At 44.3% G+C, this 26,003-nt stretch overlaps 1 protein-coding gene across 1 annotated transcript in view; it reads left to right on the top strand.

Annotated features, from left to right (window-relative positions):
- The window catches only part of TRRAP (transformation/transcription domain associated protein), a 342,568-nt gene that overhangs the window by 64,061 nt on the left and 252,504 nt on the right, over nt 1–26,003 (top strand). Inside the window, exons 20-28 of the mRNA XM_030212524.1 lie at nt 1,181–1,381; nt 6,240–6,391; nt 11,650–11,849; nt 15,406–15,623; nt 15,755–15,952; nt 17,617–17,877; nt 22,226–22,387; nt 24,687–24,783; nt 25,706–25,827. Coding sequence (XP_030068384.1) covers nt 1,181–1,381; nt 6,240–6,391; nt 11,650–11,849; nt 15,406–15,623; nt 15,755–15,952; nt 17,617–17,877; nt 22,226–22,387; nt 24,687–24,783; nt 25,706–25,827 — 1,611 coding nt within the window. The remainder of the gene's footprint in view (nt 1–1,180; nt 1,382–6,239; nt 6,392–11,649; nt 11,850–15,405; nt 15,624–15,754; nt 15,953–17,616; nt 17,878–22,225; nt 22,388–24,686; nt 24,784–25,705; nt 25,828–26,003) is intronic.

Genomic DNA, 26,003 nt, shown 5'->3' with positions numbered 1-26,003 from the left:
TGAGGCTTTTTTCGTCCTATGAGCTGCCACTTAATATTATTGAAGGTTGGATATATTGAATATTTGAATTTTGATTAAATTTATACTGTCAAACCCCTTTCACTTAGACCTTAAGATAGATTTTACAGCCAGATAGCTGGCACTAGCACCCAGTAAGCTGACCAGTGGCTTCCTCATCCACTTTACAGCAGTGTGTCATGGAAAAGGGAAGAAACAGCTACATATTATGTAACGTAAACATTCTGGGGTCGACATTCAAAGCGATTTAACCGCCTAAGTAGGGATATTCAGCAGCACTTAACCAGAGGGTGCTGCTGGATATCCCCTCGGACCGGCCAACTAAAAAGTGGGCAGGTGAGCGGCAGCACTAGGGAGGAGCTCCAGGTTATGTGGGTGCCGGCAGTATTTAGTGCCAGCACCCGCATAGCCAAGTGGCTGAAATTTAGGACAGCTCAAGAACTGTCTAAATAAGGCTCCTTAGCTACGGAGGTGCTGGTCTGAATATCAAGCCGGCATCCGCAAAAAGTCTTCGTTTTTATTTCCTTTTTAAAAAAGAAAAGCCCTGAGTCCCCTCTCCCTCCCCCCCCCCACCCCGCCAATGTCCCCTCTTCCCTTCCCCCTTTCCCCCAACCCGTGTCAAGATCCCCACCCCCCCAGCCGTCTAAGTTGACCCATTCCCCGGGCCTACCTGTATCCCTGGTGTCCAGCGGGTTCGTTGGGGGCAGGAGCGTAGCTCCCTTGATCCTACCCCTTGCAGTGCCTCTCTAAAATGGCTCCTGTGACCTCTCCCAGCCCGCCAAAAATTATCTCTCGATATTCAGTGCCGGTACCCGGACATGGCCCAGCATTAAATATCGGGGGATACTGTAGCCGGCAGCAATCAGTGTTTTAAAAAAAATGCTGACCGCCGCTGGCTGAATATCGGGGGGTCTGAATTTTGCAGATTTTTGAGTTGAGCTATAACATAGCAAACAAAAAAACAAAAAACGGGCGAGGTTTCTTTTCCTGTGCCTCTTAAATTTTGTTCAAAAGAGAGTTTGTTTATGCAGTTCTGACTGCAGCTGGGCATAAATATTCATGGGAGCAATTTTGTGAGAAGCCATGATTGCTAATTTACTGTTGGCCACACAAGAAATTAAAAAAAAGAAAAAATCATCATGACGCATTTTTGTTTTAATAGGCTCTGTGGCGTACTTTGCGCAATCCTGCCGACAGCATTTCTCATGTCGCTTACCGGGTACTGGGCAAATTTGGTGGCAGTAACAGGAAGATGCTGAAGGAGTCCCAGAAACTGCAGTATGTAGTGACTGAAATTCAAGGGCCAAGTATTTCAGTTGACTTTGCAGACTGCAAAGCCTCCGTTCAGCTCCCAATGGAAAAGGTAAAGCTTAATTTTTTTTTTTCTTTCTTCTTTTTATTGAAAGAATTTTAATTATACAACTAGAAGAAACAAAGAAATAAAAAGTAAAACGAATTAACAATGGCTTCACTAGAAATAGTGGTGTACATATGGTCGTTACTCCTTAAACATTTTCAGTAAGCACTATAGATTTAGCTATTATTTTTAAGAATCTAGACAAAAGGAATCTAAACGAGCCCAGATTTTTAAAATTGAATTAGTATTGAGATGCTTATGGGCTAGGAGAGTATCATATTTCCTTATTACACATACATAACTCCACCATTCATTAAAACATAATTTCAAATTATTTTTCCAATTGGTGACAATAAGATGCGAAGCAACAGCTAACAATGTATTCTTGTTATGCATTCACTGAAGGAAGTTTGGTAGTTCCAGTTCATCCTTTTAGGCATATACAGTATGCTCCCCCCCCCCCCTAATTTTATATACTGCTCTGAAAAGCCAAAACACAGTAATTAGGCGCCTAACTTCTGGCGCTCAAATAATAGCCTTACTGGGTCAGACCAATGGTTCATGTAGTCCAGTATCCTGCTTCCAACAATGGCCAATCCAGATGACGAGTACCTGGCAGAACCCCGAAGAGTAGCAACATTCCAGAACCCCAAAGAGTAGCAACATTCCAGAACCCCGAAGAGTAGCAACATTCCAGAACCCCGAAGAGTAGCAACATTCCAGAACCCCAAAGAGTAGCAACATTCCAGAACCCTCGAAGAGTAGCAACATTCCAGAACCCCCGAAGAGTAGCAACATTCCAGAACCCCCAAGAGTAGCAACATTCCAGAACCCCCAAGAGTAGCAACATTCTAGAACCCCCAAGAGTAGCAACATTCCAGAACCCCAAAGAGTAGCAAGATTCCGTGCTACCAGTCCCAGTGTCTTCCCCCATACCTATCTCATTAGCAAAAGTTAAGTGCCAGAACAGGGATGAGACCACAGTTGGGTGCTTAAGTGCATTTAGGCACTGTTCCTGTAACTTGGCTAAATGTTCTAAGTGTAACTGCAAAGGGGGCGTTCACATGGGTGGGTCATGGGCATTCCAACTATTTTAGCACGCACTTTATTTAATACTTCCAGTTAGGCGCCACAGGGCAAGAATAAGTGGCGGTGCCTAATTGCTGACTTACACTGGTATTCTAGAATTGGTTATGCAGATAAATTTGCCATTATAGAGCACTTAGCCTAGCTGCTAGATTTTGGGTGCTTAAGTTCTAGTGCCCTTGATCGACTCACCTCCTGACTGGGGGGATATTTGTTATATTCAGTACAGGGTGTGCTTTACTCCTTGTGTTTTAAATTGCATCTCAACAGAGCAGACTGAAAAAATTCTTTGTGTAACAGCAAGGCGACGTGAAATTATATGTCTCCCCCTTTGAGTTCAATTAGATTGTAAGCTCTTTTGAGCAGGGACTGTCTCTCTCTATGTTGGATATTCAGCGCTGTGTGCGTCTGGCAGTGCTATTCAAATGTTAATAATAATAATAATTAATTTATGTATAAATTTTGTTTATTTTCTGGTGTGATTGGAAAGTAAGCCTAAATGCGATTTTGTGTTATGGCCCTGGTGTTTCCTGTCCTCTGGGGATAAATGTGTCAAATGGATACTGTGGGAGAGTAGTGGACTATTGTCCAGCTTTTTATGTTCACTTAAAACATATTTTCCACTGACTGTAACCTGTTGATGCATAGTTCGATAAAGGATATGAAAAAGATGAAGTTGCATTGTTATGGTTTTCCCTGGTGTATGGGGATATCATGAAGTGTTGAAATCTGTTCCTGATAGATCGTTATAGTGCTGACTTTTCAGGTTACTGGCAGTCCAATTCTGTGGATTTGTCAGGATTGTCTTTTGTGGAACGATGCAGGCAGTCAGTGTAGCACAGAGGTGTGCAAATGGATCTTTTAATCTAGCCAGTGGTGGTGAGAGCGGCTGGAAATGACAGCCATTGTCTTGATTAGAGATCTGGGGGGGGGGGAGGGATTGATCCCCCCCCTTTTTTTTTCCCCCACTGGACCGGGCTCCCAGTGTGGACCTCGGGCCAAAATATGTGTGCCCACTCTGATAAATTTAGAGCGGCCAGTAACGAGTGCAGCAAGATGTAAGCTGCAGTGATTTAAGGCCACGTGATCTAGAGTTGGCATCCAAAGGTTTAGAACTCATGCAAATATTTTGTTGCAGTGTTTTGCTGCAATTGCTGTAATATCACCCCATTGAGTGGCAAAAGTAATTAGACGACAAGAAAATGATGTTGTGTTATATCTGTATAGTGGTGCTGGCAGGTATCTAGGCTGGGATTTTCCGAGTTCCCTGCTGCATCTGGTATTGGACACGCAGGCAGTTAGAGTGTGGCATTGGAATGAAAATAGTCCCCACCCCCACGCCTTCTGTCCCCCCTAATTTAAACATACCAATAAGTCAGAGATGGAAGAAAAAAACCTATTTAACCATCAAAAATACTGATTATATAGCTCATAATTTCCTGAAGTTCATGTAAAACTAAGACTCCATCAGTCTTCAGGCATTAGTTGTGTTCTTTGATTGTCTTATGGTAAGTCCAGCAAGTGAAAATGTCCTTTCAGATAAGTTACTAGTTGCTGGATCAGCTGGAAGATACTTTGCAAGTTGACTTAGTTTAGATCAGACCATTGGTTTTTTTTTTTTTTTTGCTCTGCCAAAAAGACAAAACATTCTCGCAGGTTTCCGAGTTCATTAAATAGCTGTTCTTCCGAATTGATATGTTGACATTTTGGAGGCATTACTGCTGTAACTCTCCTTTTCCCCATGGTAAAACCACTATTATTACAGGCCCCATGGTAATACCATGCAGATCGCCCCTGTCCCTGTGGTAATACCGTGCAGATCGTCCCCTCCCTGCCCTTGTGAGAATTACTGTGGTTACCCATTACAGTGTCACCCTCCATATAGGCAGCCACTGGGGTTGTGGCCTGACTAATATTTTGCTCATCACAGCATCAGCAACTAGAGAGCTTGGGATGGGGCCAGGGCCGCCGAGAGACTGAGCCGGGCCCGGAGCAAGGCCGCCCCCGGGGCCCCGTCGCTGCCACTGCCCCCCCAATCACTACTGAGGCCGCTGGCACCGTAGTCCCCAGTCTCCACCTGCCCACCCCCGGTCCCGTTGACAGCCCCCCTCCGTCCGCCACCAGGCCCCCTACATTCAAATCGATTCGGCAGCGTCTCACCTACATGTGAAAGCGCAGCGGCAGATCACCTCCCTTCGGGCCTTCCCTCCCTGTGTCTGTGTCCTGCCCGCGCGGAAACAGGAAGTTACATCAGACGAGGGAAGGCCCGAAGGGAGGTGATCTGCCGCTGCGCTTTCACATGTAGGTGAGGTGCTGTCGAATCAGTTTGAATGCAGGGGCCCTGGTGTCGGACAGAGGGGGGCTGTCGAGGGAGCCGAGGGTGGGCGGGTGAGACCGGGGACTGCGGCGCCAGGCCCCCCTTGGAGGCCCGGGGAATTTTGTCCCACCTGCCCCCCCCCCCCCCCCCCCCCCCCTCTTGGTGGCCCTGAATGGGGCCATAAATTGAATTGTTTGTTCTCTCTAACCAAAAAGATGTTCTGTGCTTCCTTATTGGAGGGCACTTTGTAGCCTATAACATTGGAAGGGAATTTACTATTGTGAATATTTAAAAATTATTATTATCTGTGGATAAATAGTGCATTGCCTTTTCTAGGAAACATTTAAACAGAGCTTGCTGCCATAAAGCTGCAGTGGCCTGTGTTAATTTAATTTGGACCAAATTTAGGGCCAGATATACTATTTTTCTCATAGACACACAGAATAATGTAGAACAGGCCACCTAGCTAGGGAAAGCACATGGGCGCGTCCGATGGACCGGTTTTATAAAGATAACGTATGCACCTTGGGCGCTTTATGAAATCGTCTTGACTTCTCAGCATTTAGTCGAAAAATACTGTCAAGAACAATGTGTTCACACGTCAGCTTTTTCTAGTTCAGCGTTTCGATAAAAATTACTAATATTGAGATTAAAAAGTTTTAGATGCGTGAATAATTGCACAATTAAAGCTGTTTTATTTTTTTTATTTGATTCCCACTGCAGCTCCTTGTGATTCAGGGCAAGTCATTTCCCCAAGTACAAAATAAGTACCTGTATATAATATGTGAACTGCTTTGATTTTAACCACAGAAACAACAGTATATCAAATCCCATCCTTCCCTTCCCTTCCTTAAAGGACTGATAATCTCCCTCCCTTCCTCGCTTTCTCTTCCTTCCCTTCCTCTCCTCTTCCCCCAGGTTCATTATCTCTCTCGTTTTCTCTTTCTCTCTCTCTCTCCATCCCCTCGAACAAATTCCACTTGAACAGCCTATGTAAAACTCGCTGCTCTTCCCAGTGAGACCTTGATAAGGTTGCTGAAAAGATGAGAGAGCTGCTAATTAATCCAGTAAATGAAAAGAGAATTTTTTTCCAAGCAGAACTGAAAAATATCCATTTTATTGTAGCAAGAGGCTTTCAGAGGTCACTGTATCTACATAATCTCATATTACCTGTTTAAGCATGGATGATTGAATTTCATTTTAAAATCATTTGAGTGCTGAAATTTCTAATTTCATGCCCCTAAATGGATTTTCCATAGGGGTCACATTGGTGAACCATCTGCATGCGTGTGTGTGTGTGTGTGTGTGCGTGCATGTGCCTGGCTTTATTGAGGGGAGGCAACACAGTCTCTGAATATGTGTATATAGGACTATCCCAACTTGTGGACAGCATCTGCATTAAGAATGTAAAATATTACATGCTTAAATGTTACTTTGTTGTTTTTCACTTGTCTCATTTAGGCCATCGAGACGGCTTTGGATTGCTTGAAGAGTGCGAACACTGAGCCCTATTATCGCCGGCAAGCCTGGGAGGTCATCAAGTGCTTTCTGGTGGCCATGATGAATTTAGATGATAACAAACATGCCTTGTACCAGTTGCTTGCACATCCCAAGTATGAAAACCATATTTCTTACTTCAAAACGTAGCCTGCAAGAACATACGTTATGTAAAATGGAAAAGAAGTGGGTGGTTCCTGGTTCTAGTTCTAATTTTTTTTTTTTTTTAATTAGCATCTTAAGATTTTAACACACCACTTCTTCCTTTTCACAAGTCACATTCATATAGGGTTACAGTTATGGTTGAGACTTAAGTAGAGCAGTATGTTTTTGAGGCCACCGTCACACACGTTCTATTTAAAAACAAGCCGTAAAGCCCGTTAAAACGGGCGACATTTTTGTTGTGAAAAATGTAATCAAATAGCGAAAGCAAGAAATGAGAGTGGATGTCTACAGTACACTTTTATATACTATGACCCTCCTCTCTCCCCTGCCCCCCTCCAGCCACCCATGTCCAGCGACTCTCCTCTCTCCCGTGCCCCCCCTCCAGCCACCCATGTCCAGGGACTCTCCTCTCTCCCCTGCCCCCCCTTCCAGCCACCCATGTCCAGCGACCCTCCTCTCTCCTGCCCCCTCTCCATCCACCCATGTCCAGCGACCCTCCTCTCTCCCCTGCACCCCCCCTCCATCCACCCATGTCCAAGGACTCTCCTCTCTTCCCTGCCCCCCCTCCAGCCACCCATGTCCAGCAATTCTCTTCTCTCCCCTCCCCCCTCCAGCCACCCATGTCCAGCGACCCTCCTCTCTCCCCTGCCCCCCTTCAGCCACCCATGTTCAGCGACTCTCCTCTCTCCCCTGCCCCCCCTCCAGCCACCCATATCCAGTGACCCTCCTCTCCCCCTATCCCCCTCCAGCCACCCATCTCCAGCGACTGTCCTGTCTCCCCTGCCCCATCTCCAGCCACCCATGTCCAGCGACCCTCCTCTCCCCCCTGCCCCACCTCCAGCCACCCATGTGCAGTGACTGTCCTCTCTCCCCTGCCCCTCCCTCCATCCACCCTTGTCCAGCGACCCTCCTCTCCTCCTGCCCCCCCTCCAGCCACCCGTCCAGCGACTCTCCTCTACCCTGCCCCCCCTCCAGCCACCCAGGTTGTCCACCAAATTCTTCGGGGTATGCAGGAAAGATCCCCAGTCTCGCCTGCCTGCCCGCTGCCGGCGCTGACTCTCTGCCGCTGCCAGATCGCTCTTCAAAATGGCCACTGAGACTTCCAGCGGCGCCCTCGTGAGACTTCTGCTGACGTCTCAGCGGCCGTTTTGAAGAGCGATCCGGCAGCGGGAGAGAGCGCCGGCAGCAGGCAGGCAGGCAAGACTGGGGTTCTTTCCTGCCTGCCCCGAAGAATTCGCTGGACAACCTGGGTGGCTGGAGGGGGGCAGGGGAGAGAGGAGAGTCGCTGGACATGGGTGGCTGGAGGGGGGCAGGAGAGAGAGGAGGGTCGCTATACAGCGCTGTGTACGTTTAGTATAGCGCTTCAGAAATGATAAGTAGTAGGTGTTGCGGTTATCAGCTGACGTCGGGAGACCTGTGACGTGCCGCACATGCGCAGAACAGCTGCTCTCTACTGCGCACTTGCGGGTGAGTCGGTCACCTCTCATTTATATAGTTAGATTAAAACTCTTTTTATCTTACTAGTAAAGACTTTAGAATGCAGCACTCGAAATGACCAGTGTATATTGGGGTGAGCCCTGTTGAAATTAAGGCTGTCAAACAGGGGTGGACAACCTCAGTCCTCGTGGGCCAGAATCCAGTTGGGTTTTCCGGATTTTCCAAATGAATATGCATGAGATCTATTTGCATACAAAGGAGGCTCATGCATATTCATAGGGGAAATCCTGAAAACCCGACTCGGTTGCCCACCCATGTTGTAAAGCAAAGCAACAAGGAAACATTGAGAAATGAAATGAGAGAGATTATCAGATAAATGGAAGTGATTGTCTCTCTGGTGAGACGTCATTTGGAGTTTTCTCTGATTCTGGAGGCCATACTTAACAAAAAGATATAAACCATTTTGGCAGCTCACAGAAGGGCTGCCAAAATGGTGCAGAGTTTGCACGAAAAACTCTCCAAAATGAGGTTTAAGTATCTTAAAATGACATCGTAATGGTGCTATTTAACATATTTATAAATGATCTGGAAAATGGAACGAGGAGTGAGGTGATTAAATTTGCAGGTGACACAAAACTGTTCAAAATTTCAAACACATGCAGATTGTGATGAATTGCTGGAAGATCTTGGGAAACTGGAAGACTGGGCATCCAATTGCAGATAAAAATTTAATGTGGACAAATGCAAAGTGATGCACACTGGAAAGAATCATCTGAATCATGGTTACCTGATGCTGGGTTCCACCTTGGGAGTCAGCATTCAAGAAAAAGATCTAGGTGTCATTGTAGACAATATGCTGAAATCTTCTGCCCAGTGTGCGGCGGTGACAGCCAAAAAAGCAAACAGGATGCTAGGAATTATTAGGAAAGGGATTCAAAATAAGCCCGAGAATATTATAATGCCTCTGTATTGCTCCATGGTGTGACCTCACCTTGAGTATTGCATTCAGTTCTGGAGGAGTGGCCTAGTGGTTAGGGTGGTGGACTTTGGTCCTGGGGAACTGAGGAACTGAGTTCGATTCTCACTTCAGGCACAGGCAGCTCCTTGTGACTCTGGGCAAGTCACTTAACTCTCCATTGCCCCATGTAAGCCGTATTGAGCCTGCCATGAGTGGGAAAGTGCAGGGTGAAAATGTAACAAAAATAAAATAGATACTATTGGAGATTCTACATGGAATGTTGCTAGTGGAATAGCAACATTCCATGTAGAATCTCAAATAGTAGCAACAGTGGAGGAGTGGCCTAGTGGTTAGGGTGGTGGACTTTGGTCCTGGGGAACTGAGGAACTGAGTTTGATTCCCACTTCAGGCACAGGCAGCTCCTTGTGACTCTGGGCAAGTCACTTAACCCTCCATTGCCCCAGGTACAAATAAGTACCTGTATATAATATGTAAGCCGCATTGAGCCTGCCATGAGTGGGAAAGCACGGGGTACAATTGTAACAAAAAAAAAAAAAAGGTATAGCGGAATTGGAAAAGGTTCAAAGAAGAACGACCAGAATGATAAAAGGGATGGAACTCCTATGAGGAAAGACTAAAGAGGTTAGGGCTCTTCAGCTTGGAAAAGAGACAGCTGAGGGGGGATGTGGTTGAGGTCTAGAAAATCCTGAGTGGTGTAGAACAGGTAAAAATGAATTGATTTTTCACTCTTTCAAAAAATGCAAAGACCAGGGGACACTCAATGAAATTACATAGAAATACTTTTAAAACAAATATGAGGAAATATTTTTTCACTCAAAGAATAGTTAAGCTCTGGAACTCGCTGCTGAAGGATGTGGTAATGGTGGTTAGCGTATCTGGGCTTTAAAAAGTTTGGACACGGTCCTGGAGGAAAGGTTCATAGTCTGTTATCGAGATGGACATGGGGGAAGCTACTGCTTGCCTCTGGATCGGTATCATGGAATGTTGCTACTAATTGGGTTTCTGCCAGGTACTTGTGACCTGGATTGGCCACTGTTGGGAGCAGGATACTGGGCTAGATGGACCATTGGTCTGACCCAGTATGGCTATTCTTATGTTCCCTAGAACTGGGATGGGCAAACTGCAGCCCGTGAACCAAATACGGCCCCAGTTTCCAGTCCGCTTTCAATTTCCCAAATCTATGCATGATCTGGTGGAATCCCAAAATATCCACTTCTGATGACATGTTGATACGTGTGTTATGAAAGGTGGACTTTTGGGGCCTTTGGTGGTGATGTCACCTGGATAGCGGAGGTAAACAGCTGCAGCTGTAGGAGGAGTGAGGTTTTCCATAGAAGAAAGCAATCTACTGCCAGAAGTGTCGGATCAGTAGTAAAGGAGGATGTTGGCTTGGGTTAGGCTGGGCTGGGGCCGGGACGGGGAGGATGCTGGGTTCTGTCTGGCAGAAATTTGAGGTTTGACTCCAGATCTTTGACCCCCACTGGTTCCTCACTTAGGAATCCTTTTACAAAGCTGCAATAGAAAGTAACCTTAAGGCTATTATTACCACAACTGGAAAATGGCTGATTTTTTTTCATTTCTTTGAAGTAATGGCCTTGAGCAGCCATTAACAAAAATTAGCATGTGAGCCCTTACCGCCACCTGTTTTGTAGACGGTAAGTTCTCACGTGCTAATGCTGCACTAGTCAGCGCATGGTAATGCCAACGTGCTGATTAGTTCAGGAACGCCCACTCTCTTCCCCCCCCACCCCCCACGGCCAAAAAAGTTAAATATTATTTAGCATGTGGGTAGTACACACACATTTGAAACTTACATAATTAATGCCACACTGGGAAAAGACCAAGGGTCCATCGAGCCCAGCATCCTATCCACGACAGCGGCCAATCCAGGCCAAGGGCACCTGGCAAGCTTCCCAAACGTACAAACATTCTATACATGTTATTCCTGGAATTGTGGATTTTTCCCAAGTCCATTTAGTTGCGGTTTATGGACTTGTCCTTTAGGAAACCGTCTAACCCCTTTTTAAACTCTGCCAAGCTAACCACCTCTTCTCCGGCAACGAATTCCAGAGTTTAATTACGCGTTGGGTGAAGAAAACTTTTCTCCGATTTGTTTTAAATTTACTACAATAGTTTCATCGCATACCCCCTAGATGCCTCAGCGCCCCCCTGCAGTGAGCCCTTTTAAGCTTTGTAAAAGGACCTCTTAGTCGTGGCTCCCAGTGTGGCATCTGGATCCAAAGGATTGGCCACCCCTTCCCTAGAAGATGAGGGGGTTATGATGCAGAAAAGTAAACATTCAGTGGAAATATTTGTTTGCCATAGGCTATATAAAGGCCTTTAAAAGACTTCTTGAAGGTTTGGCTGTACCAGCTTATCTTGACGTGATACGATTGATTAATATTTCAGCCATTACCAAATCAAAATCAAATGTCTGTGTTTTAAGCTGAAAAAGTCTGGCGCTACTGAAAAGGCCAAGCTGTAATTGAATTCCATTCTGTTGCTTGTATACATATTAGTTGGAATGTGTTTGTCCTCTTTTGAACCACTGGTTTTAAATGTTCATGATGAAATTGAATCATCCATCATTGCTCGAGTCCAGCACTTGACAAAATTAAAATGGAAGAAATGAACTGGCTCAACCCTTTGGAACCCTGCAAAGGGCTTTTTAGGGTAGGGTGAGAGAGAGAGAGAGAATGCACACATTAGAAATGAAAGTGTGCAGTGGTCACAGATGAGCTGTTTGCACGCTAGTTCGGAATTGGGCTAATGGATTTCATTTTGTTTTTGCAGCTTTATGGAGAAGTCCATACCCAGTGTAATTATTTCTCATCGGTATAAAGCTCAGGACACGCCGGCCCGTAAAACATTTGAGCAGGCGTTGACGGGGGCATTCATGTCGGCTGTCATCAAAGATCTACGGCCCAGTGCCCTTCCTTTTGTAGCCAGCCTAATTCGTCATTACACAATGGTAGCAGTTGCTCAGCAGTGTGGTGAGTACGTTGAGAAGGGAGGCTGGGGAAGCTGTCAGTGTGACCCAGAGCTGGAAAGTACAGACATATAATTGGGATGAGTCATGTTCAAAGGCAAAAAGTAAATCACTTTGAATTGTCTTTTGACCTGATGTTGGTCTTGCTTGCAATTTTTCAGTGTTTCTTGTTTTTTTTTTTTTTAAACTCTGTTTTATAAGCTGCTTCTGTTCTTGCACATTCATGGCTTGTTTAGCCTTTCCAAAAATACAATGAAGCTACTAAGGCCCCAATGCATAAAGCTTACTGTGCTTGCATGTTTACGTTAGACCAGTTGTAGCCGGTCTAAAGCAAACATTTAGCACATAATGCACAAAGGGGTTCTGTGTAGCTTTAATCATTCGCTGCAGCAGGTGCCGATAATCCAATGCAAATGTATTACAATAAGCTCATCGGTATTAAAATGAGCATCTATTTTTAACATACAAAATTTTCCAGCAGGTCTGGAGCTGTCGTTGTGTGACCAGATCTCTCTACCTACCCTTTCCCCAGGGGGTTTCTTTTTCTTCCCCTTGCTGCAGAGACTCCAAACTCTCCTGTGTGAATTCACATCTCGGCTCTAACCCGGGATAAGGCTGCTCTCCAATTCTGTCTGAGGGTCCCGGGAACCTGCTGACATGGGCAGGGTCTGATCCCGGGATCTGCAGACCCCAGGGTCCAATCCTGTAGGCTTTGGCAGAAAGGGAACTCTGGATTTGGCAGGCACAGACAGGATCTGAGCCCACCGGCGGAGTAGGCAGCAGCAGGACAAAATGATTTCTGGGCATGCGCAGAACATGGACACTTAACCGAGAGACTGTTCTGCACCTGTGCTAGGCACTTTCCCTTGCAGAATTTCTGTGTATCTCATTTGCATGCGATTCCCTTTGAGCATTGTTTGCTGTTTACAAATCGGTAAGGTCAACCGCTGCTGCCGTATTTAAAGGCGACCTTTGAGCATCAGGGCCTAAGTAGTAAATTTAAAACAAATCAGGGGAAAATATTTCTTCTCAATGTGTAATTAAGCTCACAAATTTGTTGCCAGAGAATATAGTAAAAGCAGTTATCTTGAAAGGGTTCAAAAAAGGTTTGGACAAGTTCCTAAAAGGAAAGTCCATTGACTAATACTAAGGCCGACCTGGGAAAATCCGTTGCTTATTTATGAGATAAGCAGCATAAAATCCAGTTTCCTTTTTTGGGATCTTGCCAGATACTTGTGACCTGGATTAGCTGCTCTTGGAAGTAGGATACTGGGCTTACGGTTCTTCAGTCTGTCCCACTATGGCGATGCTTATGTTCATAGTTTGTCTGTGAGTTAAGCACAACACTCTGTACTCCAATTAGGTTTTGTCCACATACAGGGTAAATTTATAACAAGGCCCATAGGTCCGTATATTGTGCATTTTATATCAAAACACGTTCCAACTTTCAGGAGTGGAGGAGTGGCCTAGTGGTTAGGGTGGTGGACTTTGGTCCTGGGGAACTGAGGAACTGAGTTCGATTCCCACTTCAGGCACAGGCAGCTCCTTGGGACTCTGGGCAAGTCACTTAACCCTCCATTGCCCCATGTAAGCTGCATTGAGCCTGCCATGAGTGGGAAAGCGTGGGGTACAAATGTAACAAAAATAAAATAGATACTATTGGAGATTCTACATGGAATGTTGCTACTATTGGAGATTCTATATAGAATGTTGCTATTCCACTAGCAACATTCCATGTAGAAGCCTGCGCGGCCACATTGGTGATCTGCAAGGGCCGACTTCTACATAGTAGCAACAGTGGAGGAGTGGCCTAGTGGTTAGGGTGGTGGACTTTGGTCCTGAGGAACTGAGTTCGATTCCCACTTCAGGCACAGGCAGCTCCTTGTGACTCTGGGCAAGTCACTTAACCCTCCATTGCCCCAGGTACAAATAAGTACCTGTATACAATATGTAAGCTGCATTGAGCCTGCCATGAGTGGGAATAAAACATATCACAGGATAACAAAAACCACCCAAATCCATCACTACACCTTCATGTCGGAAATTCCCCTTGACTATGTTTAATAGAAGGAATTTCAAAGTATAATCACAGGTCCTCAAAGACAAGTGAAAAGATACTCTAAATGTGTGAATGTAAAAAACAAAACTTTCATTGCACTACAGAGGTGGAGCCGAAGCCCATCCATGGAACGGTAATCCCAAACTGCAAAGGTGTCAAGTACAAAACATACTGTGCATCCAGTTTCTCCTTCATGGGTAGTCAACTTTGGAATGCTCTCCCAAGGCCCATCCGAGCTATTAGTAACTATTTACCTTTCAGGAAAATGTTAAAGTCCCATTTTTTCAAGCAAGTTTACCCTAATGGACCAGCTTAATTCCACCAGATCACCTACGATACTCCTGCTAAGACGTCGACGCTTACTTTGACCCCAATGTTACATTTGACCTTTTTCACTAATCCCTTATACTCAATCCCTCAACTTCTTCCCTCCATCCTTTACCATTTCCCTCCCATTCTCCTTCCCTTTCACCTGTCATATCCTTGTCTACCTTCCCTATTCTAGTTCATTACGTTCTTTTCACGTGTCCTTTGTAATGCCTTTCATAATGTAAGTAGTTATGATCATCACAATTTATAATACTGTTCCTACATTTCCTTGTTTTTACTGTATTCTTTACCATGTAAGATGCTTTCTTTTACTATGTAAGCCGCACTGGACCTGCTGTATGTGGGAAAGAGCGGGATACAAATAAAATAAATAATCCATCCTGAACCTCAAAATCTTGCCTTATAACTTAGAAGCTGTGATTGATAACAGAAGGTCAGATGGATGTCACTTTGATGTTGTAGCAATGAATAAGATGATTGGGGGAAAGGGGGGAGGGTCATTGTTTCATTATAGTGAAGAATTGATGCTCTGTAATCAGTAGTTATGCTTATGATATTTTGCCCTTTAGAAAGATAGTAAGCAATATTGGGGTGTCAATTATTCAGTGGCAGAAATATGATTACAGTAGGTGAGCAAATAAGTATTTTAGCTGGAGTTAGCTAAAACGTGTTCAAGTACATAAGTATTGCCATACTGGGAAAGACCAAAGGTCCATCGAACCCAGCATCCTGTTTCCAACAGTGGCCAATCCAGGTCACAAATACCCCAAAATGTACAAAACATTTATACTGCTTATCCCAGAAATAGTGGATTTTCCCCAAGTCCATTTAATAACGGTCTATGGACTTTTCCTTTAGGAAGCCGTCCAAACCTTTTTTTAAACTCCGCAAAGCTAACCGCCTTTACCACATTCTCTGGCAACGAATTCCAGAGTTTAATTACACGTTCAGTGAAGAAACATTTTCTCTGATTTGTTTTAAATTTACTACATTGTAGCTTCATCGCATGCCCCCTAGTCCTAGTATTTTTGGAAAGCATGAACAGACGCTTCAAAGTTCATCGGGACATAGTGGGGACAATAAGAGCCCTTTTTTTTTTTGTAATCATTTGTTTAAAAGTCAATTGTAATCCAGTTTATTTTGTACAACAACCTTTCTGCTACAATTCCAGGTCCTTTCTTGCTGCAGTGCTATCAAGTTGGAAGTCAACCCAGCACTGCCATGTTCCATAGTGAAGAAAATGGATCGAAAGGGATGGACCCCCTGGTACTTATCGATGCAATAGCGATCTGTATGGCATACGAAGAGAAGGAACTGTGCAAAATAGGCGAGGTGGCTCTAGCCGTGATATTTGACGTTGCCAGCATCATCTTGGGCTCAAAGGAGAGGGTAAATTGTTTGAATTCTGACACTGTGTTGCGATTCAAAAGTTGAGTCCCCTGGTGGTAAAGCAGTGTAAGCAAGAGATGAGATGGGGTTTTAAATATCGACGATTATATATTTTCTTTTCTTTTTTCCAGGCGTGCCAGCTTCCTCTGTTTTCTTATATCGTGGAGCGGTTATGTGCTTGCTGTTATGAACAGGCCTGGTATGCGAAACTGGGTGGCGTGGTGTCCATTAAGTTTCTAATGGAACGTCTGCCTCTAATTTGGGTCCTCCAGAACCAACAGACTTTCCTCAAGGCTCTGCTTTTTGTTATGATGGATCTAACTGGAGAGGTATTTAATGTGTGGATGATGGTGGCCAGTGTTGGAATGCTTATTGACGGTCTTTTGTTTGATTTAGAGGAGGTGATTTGAGGTCTTATGGAGACAAAGGGTTAATGCCAGTAACTAGGGCCTTGCTTAGTTTGTCAGCGTCTCTACACAGCTGGATCCTGTCATGCAGTTCCTGGCTGTCGAACTTTGGATTTGAAACCTGTGAGGAGGGAGAGCACTTCTAATATGTGTTTTATAGCTCCATATAAATATGTATATATAAATATATATACACAGAATATTTCTTTAGCTTGTCTCTTTCTAAACTACAAATATATCCCTACTTAATTTCAGAATAATAGTAGGGAAATGTATAAAGAGCAGTACTTTGCTATCCATTCCAGAGTTTGATTGGGACATAAAATACTACTAATCATTTCTATAGCGCTACTAGACGTACACAGTGTTGTACACCTGAACATGACGAGACAGTCCTGCTCGACAGAGCTTACAATCTAATTAGGACAGACAAACAGGACAAATAAGGCATAAGGACAAAGAGTAGCAAGATTCCGGAATCCCAAAGAGTAGCAAGATTCTGGAATCCCAAAGAGTAGCAAGATTCCGCGCAGAATCCCAACAGTAGAAAGATTCCGGAATCCCAAACACTACTACTACTTATCATTTCTATAGCGCTACTAGACGTACGCAGCGCTGTACACTTGAACATGAAGAGACAGTCCCTGCTCGACAGAGCTTACAATCTAATCAGGACAGACAAACAGGACAAATAAGGCATAAGGACAAGGAGTAGCAAGATTCCGGAATCCCAAAGAGTAGCAAGATTCCGCGCAGAATCCCAACAGTAGAAAGATTCCGGAATCCCAAACACTACTACTACTTATCATTTCTATAGCGCTACTAGACGTACGCAGCGCTGTACACTTGAACATGAAGAGACAGTCCCTGCTCGACAGAGCTTACAATCTAATCAGGACAGACAAACAGGACAAATAAGGCATAAGGACAAGGAATAGCAAGATTCTGGAATCCCAAAGAGTAGCAAGATTCCGCGCAGAATCCCAACAGTAGAAAGATTCCGGAATCCCAAACACTACTACTACTTATCATTTCTATTTCGCTACTAGACGTACGCAGCGCTGTACACATGAAGAGACAGTCCCTGCTCGATAGAGCTTACAATCTAATTAGGACAAATAGGATAAACAAGACATAAGGGAATATTAAAGTGAGGATGATAAAATAAAGGTTCTGAACAATTGAATAAGGGTTAAGAGTTAATAGAAGGTAGGTGAAGTATATGTAGGAAAGAGAGAATATAGGGATCTTGAGAGTGTCTGCCTGTACTCCCTGGTGGTTCAATAATTTGCATAGCCAGTCTTGAGTGTGGTTTGCCATATGGACAGCTAGAACAGGTAGCTTGTACATTGCATGTTTCAGTTGAATTAGATTAAAACTTCAAGGGGTTATAAACATGTTATTAATTCAACAAGAGCACAATTAAAGATTGTTTTAGGAATTTGTAATGAAATATAAAGCTGTCTAAGGAGGATCCACAGAAGTACTTGTTTTAACCAACTTACTTTGTTTACAAATCACAGCAAGAACATTTAGCTTCTAAAAATGTACTTCCGAGAAGCATTGCTAGTTGTTTCTACACTCAGGTTTCCAATGGCGCAGTTGCCATGGCCAAAACGACCTTGGAGCAACTTTTGATTAGATGCGCAACTCCGCTGAAGGATGAAGAGAAGATGGATGAAATCATTAGTGCACAAGAGAAGTCTTTTCACCATGTGACTCACGATCTGGTGCGAGAAGTGACCTCTCCAAATTCAACCGTGAGGAAGCAGGCGATGCATTCTCTGCAGGTGCTGGCACAGGTCACGGGGAAAACGGTCACGGTAATCATGGAACCCCACAAAGAGGTAAGGTTTCATTGGGAGATTGGGGTGGGGGGGCATGAATGATATTGGAAATCAGTCTTAAAGGACTCCAAAACCCCTTTCCTCAAGCTTATGTTATTACAGTGTGTATTTATTTATTTTTTATTTTTGTTACATTTGTACCCCGCGCTTTCCCACTCATGGCAGGCTCAATGCGGCAGGCAATGGAGGGTTAAGTGACTTGCCCAGAGTTACAAGGAGCTGCCTGTGCCGGGAATCAAACTCAGTTCCTCAGTTCCCCAGGACTAAAGTCCACCATCCTGACCACTAGGCCACTCCTCCACCATGTAGAAGTCGGCCCTTGCAGATCACCAATGTGGCCGCGCAGGCTTCTGCTTCTGTGAGTCTGACATCCTGCACGTACGTGCAGGACGTCAGACTCACAGAAACAGAAGCCTGCGCAGCCTTCTACATGGAATGTTGCTAGTGGAATAGCAACATTCCATGTAGAATCTCCAATAGTAGCAACATTCCATGTAGAATCTCCAATAGTATCTATTTTATTTTTGTTACATTTGTACCCTGCGCTTTCCCACTCATGGCAGGCTCAATGCGGCAGGCAATGGAGGGTTAAGTGACTTGCCCAGAGTTACAAGGAGCTGCCTGTGCCGGGAATCGAACTCAGTTCCTCAGTTCCCCAGGACCAAAGTTCACCACCCTAACCATTAGGCCACTCCTCCACTCTATGAGGAGAAGAATCCTTTTGTCTGCTTGACCATTGGGAATGGGACTAGAATCAGCAACTTGACCAATCTTTCCCCATCCAGCATTGCTCCTTCTCATGTCCTAGCCTAGAAACCTTATTGCTCCATGATGATGAAAACCTATGTATGGTCTGCAGACTCTGCTAAAATTCGATTTGGTCAGCTGCTTATCTTGAACAGGGGATGGGACGACTTCCCTATGAGGAAAGGCTGAAGCGGCTAGGGCTCTTCAGTTTGGAGAAAAGACAACTGAGGGGAGATATGATAGAGGTCTATAAAATAATGAGTGGAGTGGAGTGGAACGGGTAGACGTGAAGCGTCTGTTTACGCTTTCCAAAAATACTAGGACTAGGGGGCATGCAATGAAACTACAAAGTAGTAAATTTAAAACGAATCGGAGAAAAGTTTTCTTCACTCAACGTGTAATTAAACTCTGGAATTTGTTACCAGAGAATGTGGTAAAGGTGGTTAGCTTAGCAGAGTTTAAAAAAAGGTTTGGACGGCTTCCTAAAGGAAAAGTCCATAGACCATTACTAAATTGGACTTGGGAAAAATCCACTGTTTCTGGGATAAGCAGTATAAAATGTTTTGTACTTTTTTGTGACCTTGCCAGGTATTTGTGACCTGGATTGGCCACTGTTGGAAACAGGATTCTGGGCTTGATGGACCTTTGGTCTTTCCCAGTGTGGCAATACTTATGTACTTATGTAACATCTTGTACCTGTTCTTCCTTGAAGACCTTTGCCCTTTAGGGCATAATTGTAATAATTGTGTGTTAGAGGTAAGACATCAGTGCATGCTGTTCTTTACCCTGAATTTCAAAGCAAAAAATATGTGTCTACTTTCATCTTGAAAATTAGCCTTGGAAAAAATACACTTAACCTGCTCTTCAGCATGAACAAACTTTCTGGGTTAATTTATATGTATACAGTTGAATTTTTTCAAAAGTATGCACATAAGGGAAAGCCGCCTCCCTCCCCCTGCCCCCAAACACCCTCAGGAATGCCTTTGTTCATTACAGGGAAAAGTATACACATACAGGTTGTATTCATGCGCTTTAAATGTTTATATCACATAGGCATGCGCTTTAAATGTTTATATCACATAGGTAGTTTTATAAAAGCTCATATCTGCAGGCAAAGCAATTTTACAAAGCGTTTTCTGTGTATCAAGCATGTTTTTCATGCAAACAAGGGCTGTTCTAAAATAAAATATGTATACACATTCCCAGGGGCGTCCTGTGGATGGAGTTGTCACGTGTGCTTGTATCTGATAAAATACATGAGTTGACACATAGATTATATACACTCATGTACTTCTTTGGAGCAAGTATACATTTGTTCCCTACTGTGGATATCTCTGGGAACCTTTTTTGTAAGGCGCATATAAAATCAGCACCTGTTTGATTTTTCACATAGGTACCTTGTGCAATTTACCCTCATACCTCCGGATTCTATATAGTGTGCTTAGAGATCTGTGCTGAAATCCAAGCGTATTCTGTAACCACACGTGTAACTTAATTGGTTTAACAAGCCAATCAGCATTGATAACAGCACTTAACAAGCAAATAACGAGCACTAATTGGTAATAATGATAATTTACGCGCACGACTCGCTTAGTGTATTCTGTAACGCAGTGCGCCCAACTTCTAACGCGTTCCGAAATTTACGCATGTAGTTATAGAATATGGCCCGGTGCACCTAAATCTGCGTGCCGGGATTTGCGCCATGTTTTCGCTGGTGCAAATGGATGCGCATAGTTTTAGGAGCTGGGATATCAACTAAGCATAATTCTATATACCGTTCCTAAATCTAGGCGCCACTTATAGAATACGCTTGGGTGAAAATGTTTTCCACACAGATTTGTTTTAGGCGCCTTATGTAGAATCCCTCCTACGTGCATCCATTCCTAGAATTAAACATAGACTGCTTCCGTTATTGGGCAACTGACACTACTACTTCTGATACTACTAATAGCATTTATATAGCGCTACCAGACGCACACAGCGCTGAACATTTGACATAGAGAGACAGTCCCTGCTCTAAGAGCTTACAATCTAGGTAAAACAGACAGGCAAGACATTACGGGCAAGGGAATTACAGGGTAAAGAGGAACAGAGGAGGAGGAGGGCAAATGAGTAGCGACTAGGAGCCAAAGGCAGCAGTGAAAAGGTGAGCTTTCAGCATAGATTGTAAAAACAGGTAAAGATGGAATGTTGCTAGTGGAGGAGTAGCCTAGTGGTTAGTGCAGTGGAACATGGGATGTTGTTAGTATTTGAGATTCTGGAATGTTGCTACTATTTGAGATTCTACATGGAATGTTGCTATTCCACTAGCAACATTCCATGTAGAAGCCTGCTCTTGCAGATCAGCAACACGGCCGCGCAGGCTTCTGTTTCTGTGAGTCTGACGTCCTGCACGTACGTGCAGGACGTCAGACTCACAGAAACAGAAGCCTGCGCGGCCGCGTTGCTGATCTGCAAGGACAGGCTTCTACTACTACTAATAGCATTTATATAGCGCTACCAGCCGCACGCAGCGCTGAACACTTGACATAGAGAGACAGTCCCTGCTCAAAGAGCTTACAATCTAGGTAAAACAGACAGACAAGACATTACGGGCAAGGGAATTACAGGGTAAAGAGGAGTAGGGGAGGAGGAGTTATTTTGAGGCTCATTTTCAAAGCATAAACTTGCAAAGAGGCATATTTTCAAAGCACGTAGACTTAAAAAGTTCCATAGTAACCTATGAAACTTTGTAAGTGTAAGTGCTTTGAAAATGAGCCCCCCAAGTTTATCTATTTATTTATTGCATTTGTATCCCACATTTTTCCACCTTTTTTCCAGGCTCAGTGTGGCTTACATTATGCTGTAATGGCGATCGCCATTTCCGGAATGAGAAATACAGAGAGTTACTTATGTCTTTCTGCTTTGAAAATAAGTACAGCCCAGAACACACACCCTTTTTTTTTTTTTTTAAATAAAATTCTAATGTAACTTCTATAGACAGAGTGCACCTATATTGCAGGCATGGACATTATGCCTGCTCAAGAGGTCTCTTTGTCCTTTTAAAATAGGCTTAAAATAGCCCACAACCTAGGCAGCACTGTCATAAAATTACCCTCCATGTGTTCCATTGTTGGGTTATATCTGTTTTTATAGATACACAGATTGCATTGTCTCCCTGCTTTGTACGAAATACCATTCTTCTGCACTTGTAAGTCATCGTGTGCAGATTAGTTTTTCAGTGTGTTTTTATGTTAATCTGCCAGGGTGATCTTCTGACCTTGCCTTTTTTCAATCCAGGAAAAAAAACAGTGGAGCCTGGCCACTAGTTAAGCTGCTATCTCCTGACTGAAGTGAGCTGAAATAAATTCTTTGTTCAGAAACAGGGTTCATTGAGATACTGTAGACTGGGCTTGTTCAGATTGTGGTCTGGATTGCGCTAAAACCATTTTAGCTTTCTTTTACTATGCTGCTTCTGAGGAAGCACTGGCGAGATAAGAGGATGAACTGAGTTGACCCAGGAATATTAATTTGCTCTTAGCTTAGCAGTCTCTCAATGTGCATAAATGTAAGCTAATAATCTATTCAGTATAAGTTCCATTTAACTTTTATTCTACCTTAGGTCTTGCAAGACATGGTACCACCTAAAAAACACTTACTGCGTCATCAGCCTGCTAATGCCCAGATTGGCTTGATGGAAGGAAACACATTCTGCACCACACTGCAGCCCAGACTCTTCACGATGGATCTGAGTGTTATGGAACACAAGGTCTTCTACACTGAGGTACACTGTAATCGGATAAACAAACAAGAATCCTGACTAGTGTTGCATCTGGATACCCAGATGCTGCTTTAGACTAGGTCAGTGATGGAGAACCTATGCTTTGGCATATGCCCTCTCTGTTGGCACGCGCCGTCGCCTCACCCACCGGAAGTTCGTTCCCTCCTCCCTTCGAGTTCCAGGCCCCCTCCCTCCGAATTTTAAAAGTCATCTATTTTACCTCGTCGGGGTTAAGGCGGCAGCATGCAGGCTCGGCTCGGTGCTTAGTTCCGTTTCCCTTCTCTCTCTCTCAGCTCTGGTCCCGCCCTCATTTCCTGTTTCCGCAAGGATGGGGCCAGAGCTGAGAGAGAGAGAAGGGAAAAAGGAACTAAGCACCGAGCCGAGCCTGCATGCTTTTTACCGCTGCTGCCGCCCTAACCCTGATGAGGTAAGATAGATGACTTTTAAAATTTGGAGGGAGGGGGCCTGGAACTCGGAGGGAGGGAGGGGGGGGGCCTGGAACTCGGAGGGAGGGAGGGAGGGGGGACCCTGGAACTGGGAGGGAGGGAGGGAAGAAGGGAGGACCTTGGAACTGGCAGGGAGGGAAGGAGGGACCCTGGAACTGGGAGGGAGGGGGGCCTGGAACTCGGAGGCAGGTGGAGAGGGAAGGGGGACTTGGGGAGAGGGAGGTGGGATGAGGGGGAGGGGGAATGCACCACCTGTTAAATTGCCCTGTTGGCACTTTGCGATAAATAATTAGATTTTGGGTTGCTGTTTGGGCACTCTGAAAGGTTTGCCATCATTGGACTAGGCTCTCACTGCACTGCATTACAACAGGGGTCACACTCTTATAGAAGTGCCACTATATTGTGTAAAGTAGACCCTATGACCTCTCTGATCCTAACTTTTATTCATATATACACAGGGGGAGGGGGGGAGTTCTAAGAGCCTACCTGAGTGCATAAAATGCTTTTCTGGTTGCTTAAATTTCTTATAAAGTTATCTCCTTAAGCTACTGTTCCTTCATATTTGAGCCTTGTCTTGCAAAGGTTCTTCATAGAGTACAAATACTTTTCATTCTCATTTCCTGGAAACGTTTATGCCAGCAATTGATTACGATTTTATATTTGCTTATTCGCCTTTCTCAATATGAGTTCAAGGGGCTTCAACAGGTATTTTCATGCCCAAGAGGACTTTTAGTCTAAGGAGTTGATATTCAAAGTGATTTAAATGGCCAAAGACGGCTCTTGGCTATATTTAAATCACTTGTCTGGGGTTAACCAGGCATATTCAGCGGCATTTAACCAGTTAGCAACAGCTTAGTTGGCATTCTGGGGGGCGGAGATGGCACTTAGCTGGTTAAGTGTCAATATTGTGCCCTTAACTGGCTAAGATGACCGCATAAAACAGTCCTTTCTTTATGTGGTTGATCGTAGCTGGTTAAAAGCTAAATACTGCGCTTAATTGACTATGTTTCAGCCAGCTGTGTATGTCCAGATGTTCAATGCTGGCACAAGGAATAAAGCCAGTGGCGTTCAGCAAAATGCCACCCACTGACCCCTGTTTTTTTTTTAACCTGATAACTAAACATCAGAAATACAGATTTATGTATTGTCTTTCATTCCAATGAACCACTGTCCATTTTAGTATTTTAGAAAGGAAATCATAGTTGTAGAAGGGGATTTGAACTTGCTTCCCAGGGGTTCTTCTGACCCATAGGTCAGTGTTTTAGTTGCCAGCTAGAGCACAATGCTGCTTCCTTCTTATGCTTAAGAGTATAGATGGATCTCTGCTTATAAATCCACTATAAGGTTTAGAGGGGGGGATGGGGTTTAGGTGTGGGATGGGGGGGATATAGCTGAGTTAATAGTTTGATGTTTACAGAGTTACGAAGGAGGGGAGGGGAGAGGCATATAATAAAATATTGATGATAATGCCGAATGTTAGCTTTTCGAGATGTGGATATGTTAATATGGTAGAAGTTGAGTTTCTTGGTTGTATTGTACTTATAATATCATCAATAAAAATTGTTGAAACATAAATGTGTTAGCAACTTTATGTGCAGAAAAGGTCTTTAGCTAAAGCAGATCAAAGTTACAGAACAGTTCAGTTCTCCGTAAGACCTACAGCCATTTCTCATCCTGCGATTATTGCATGAAACAAGTATGGATTGACATGTTTGGTCTGTAGGCTTTATGGGTGTTTTATTGTCTGATTCATGGCTATATGGTTGTTTAAATTTGAAATGGATATGCATTCAATTAAAAAAAAAAAACAAATCTATGAGCTTTCCACATTATTTTCCTTTGGTTTCAAATTTCAGCTTTTGAATTTGTGTGAAGCTGAAGATGTTGCATTGATGAAACTACCTTGCTATAAAAGCCTTCCTTCCCTTGTACCTCTGCGAATTGCAGCATTAAGTAAGTTCACCGTGTCATTGATGTACTGTAATAACAGAGTTAACCTCTTCTCTGAATCCATCCAAATAATTACTGTAGATTATAGAAGCCAACATGATGCAGAAACTCTGTAGCAGACTTTAAAAATGGATGGAAGAGATCAGGTTGTACTTTCTGCTTCTGAAAGTTTTACATTATTAACTTTGAATAATCAGGGGTGTAACCCTGCTGGTTAAATGAATTTCATGCACTGCATGCGGAATAATTGGGTCTGATTTTATTCTGATAGTTTTATTTTTCTGGGGCGGAATGTCCTTGCTTTATAAGACACTAGCTGTTGAGCCCGTTAAAACGGGCTATTGGGTCGCCACTGGCCCCTCCCCCTGAGTTCGCCGCTGCCGGTACCCCCCGAGTTGCCGCCGACGCCGGCCCGTCTCTTTGCTATTCAACTTACATCTCCGGAGCAGGCAGATCAGCTGAGCTCCCGTCGGCCTTCCTTCTCTGCCTGTGTCCCGCCCTCGTGTGACGTAACGTCGGTGAGGGCGGGACACAGGCAGGGAAGGAAGGCCAACGGCAGCTCAGCTGATCTGCCTGCTCCGGAGATGTAAGTTGAATAGCGAAGAGACGGGCCGGGTGGAGGGGTGGCGGCGACTCCGGGGGGGGGGGGGGGGGGGTGTACCAGTGGCGGCAATCTGGGGGGGGGAGGGGAAGCGGTGGCGACCTCGGCGGTTCCCTCCCCTTCGCGCAGTTTCCCTATCTGTTCCGCCCCCCCCCCCCCCCCCCGTCATCACGTATTGACACGGGGGCGGGACAGAGAGGGAAGTCTACTGCGCATTTGCGAGTGAGTACGGTCACTCGCCGTTTATATGTTTGATAGTATAGAATACTTGTGTCAGATTTTTTTCATTGTTAACAAAAGAATCGTAATCTCTGATTTCTTCAGATGCTTTAGCTGCCTGCAATTACCTGCCTCAGTCCAGAGAGAAAATTATTGCTGCCCTCTTCAAAGCACTTAACTCCACAAATAATGAACTCCAAGAAGCAGGAGAAGCATGCATGAGAAAGGTTAGTGGACAAGATGTTCTTTCTCTGTGGATGCTTTGTTAGAGCTAAAGCGAAAAGAATAGCAGTTTATTCTGAGGGCTTGTGCAGAAAAGTACCACTGGAACAGGGTGCGTTACTGCGAGGTGTGCTTAGGCCTGGTGAGTTAGTTCACTATCCTGCTTATTTTCGAAGGAGAT

This window comes from Microcaecilia unicolor, chromosome 8, assembly GCF_901765095.1.
Source record: "Microcaecilia unicolor chromosome 8, aMicUni1.1, whole genome shotgun sequence".
NCBI classification, from domain to species: Eukaryota; Metazoa; Chordata; class Amphibia; order Gymnophiona; family Siphonopidae; genus Microcaecilia; species Microcaecilia unicolor.
The sequence above is the reverse complement of the archived record's forward strand: the minus strand, read 5'-3'. Positions and strand labels throughout refer to the sequence as shown.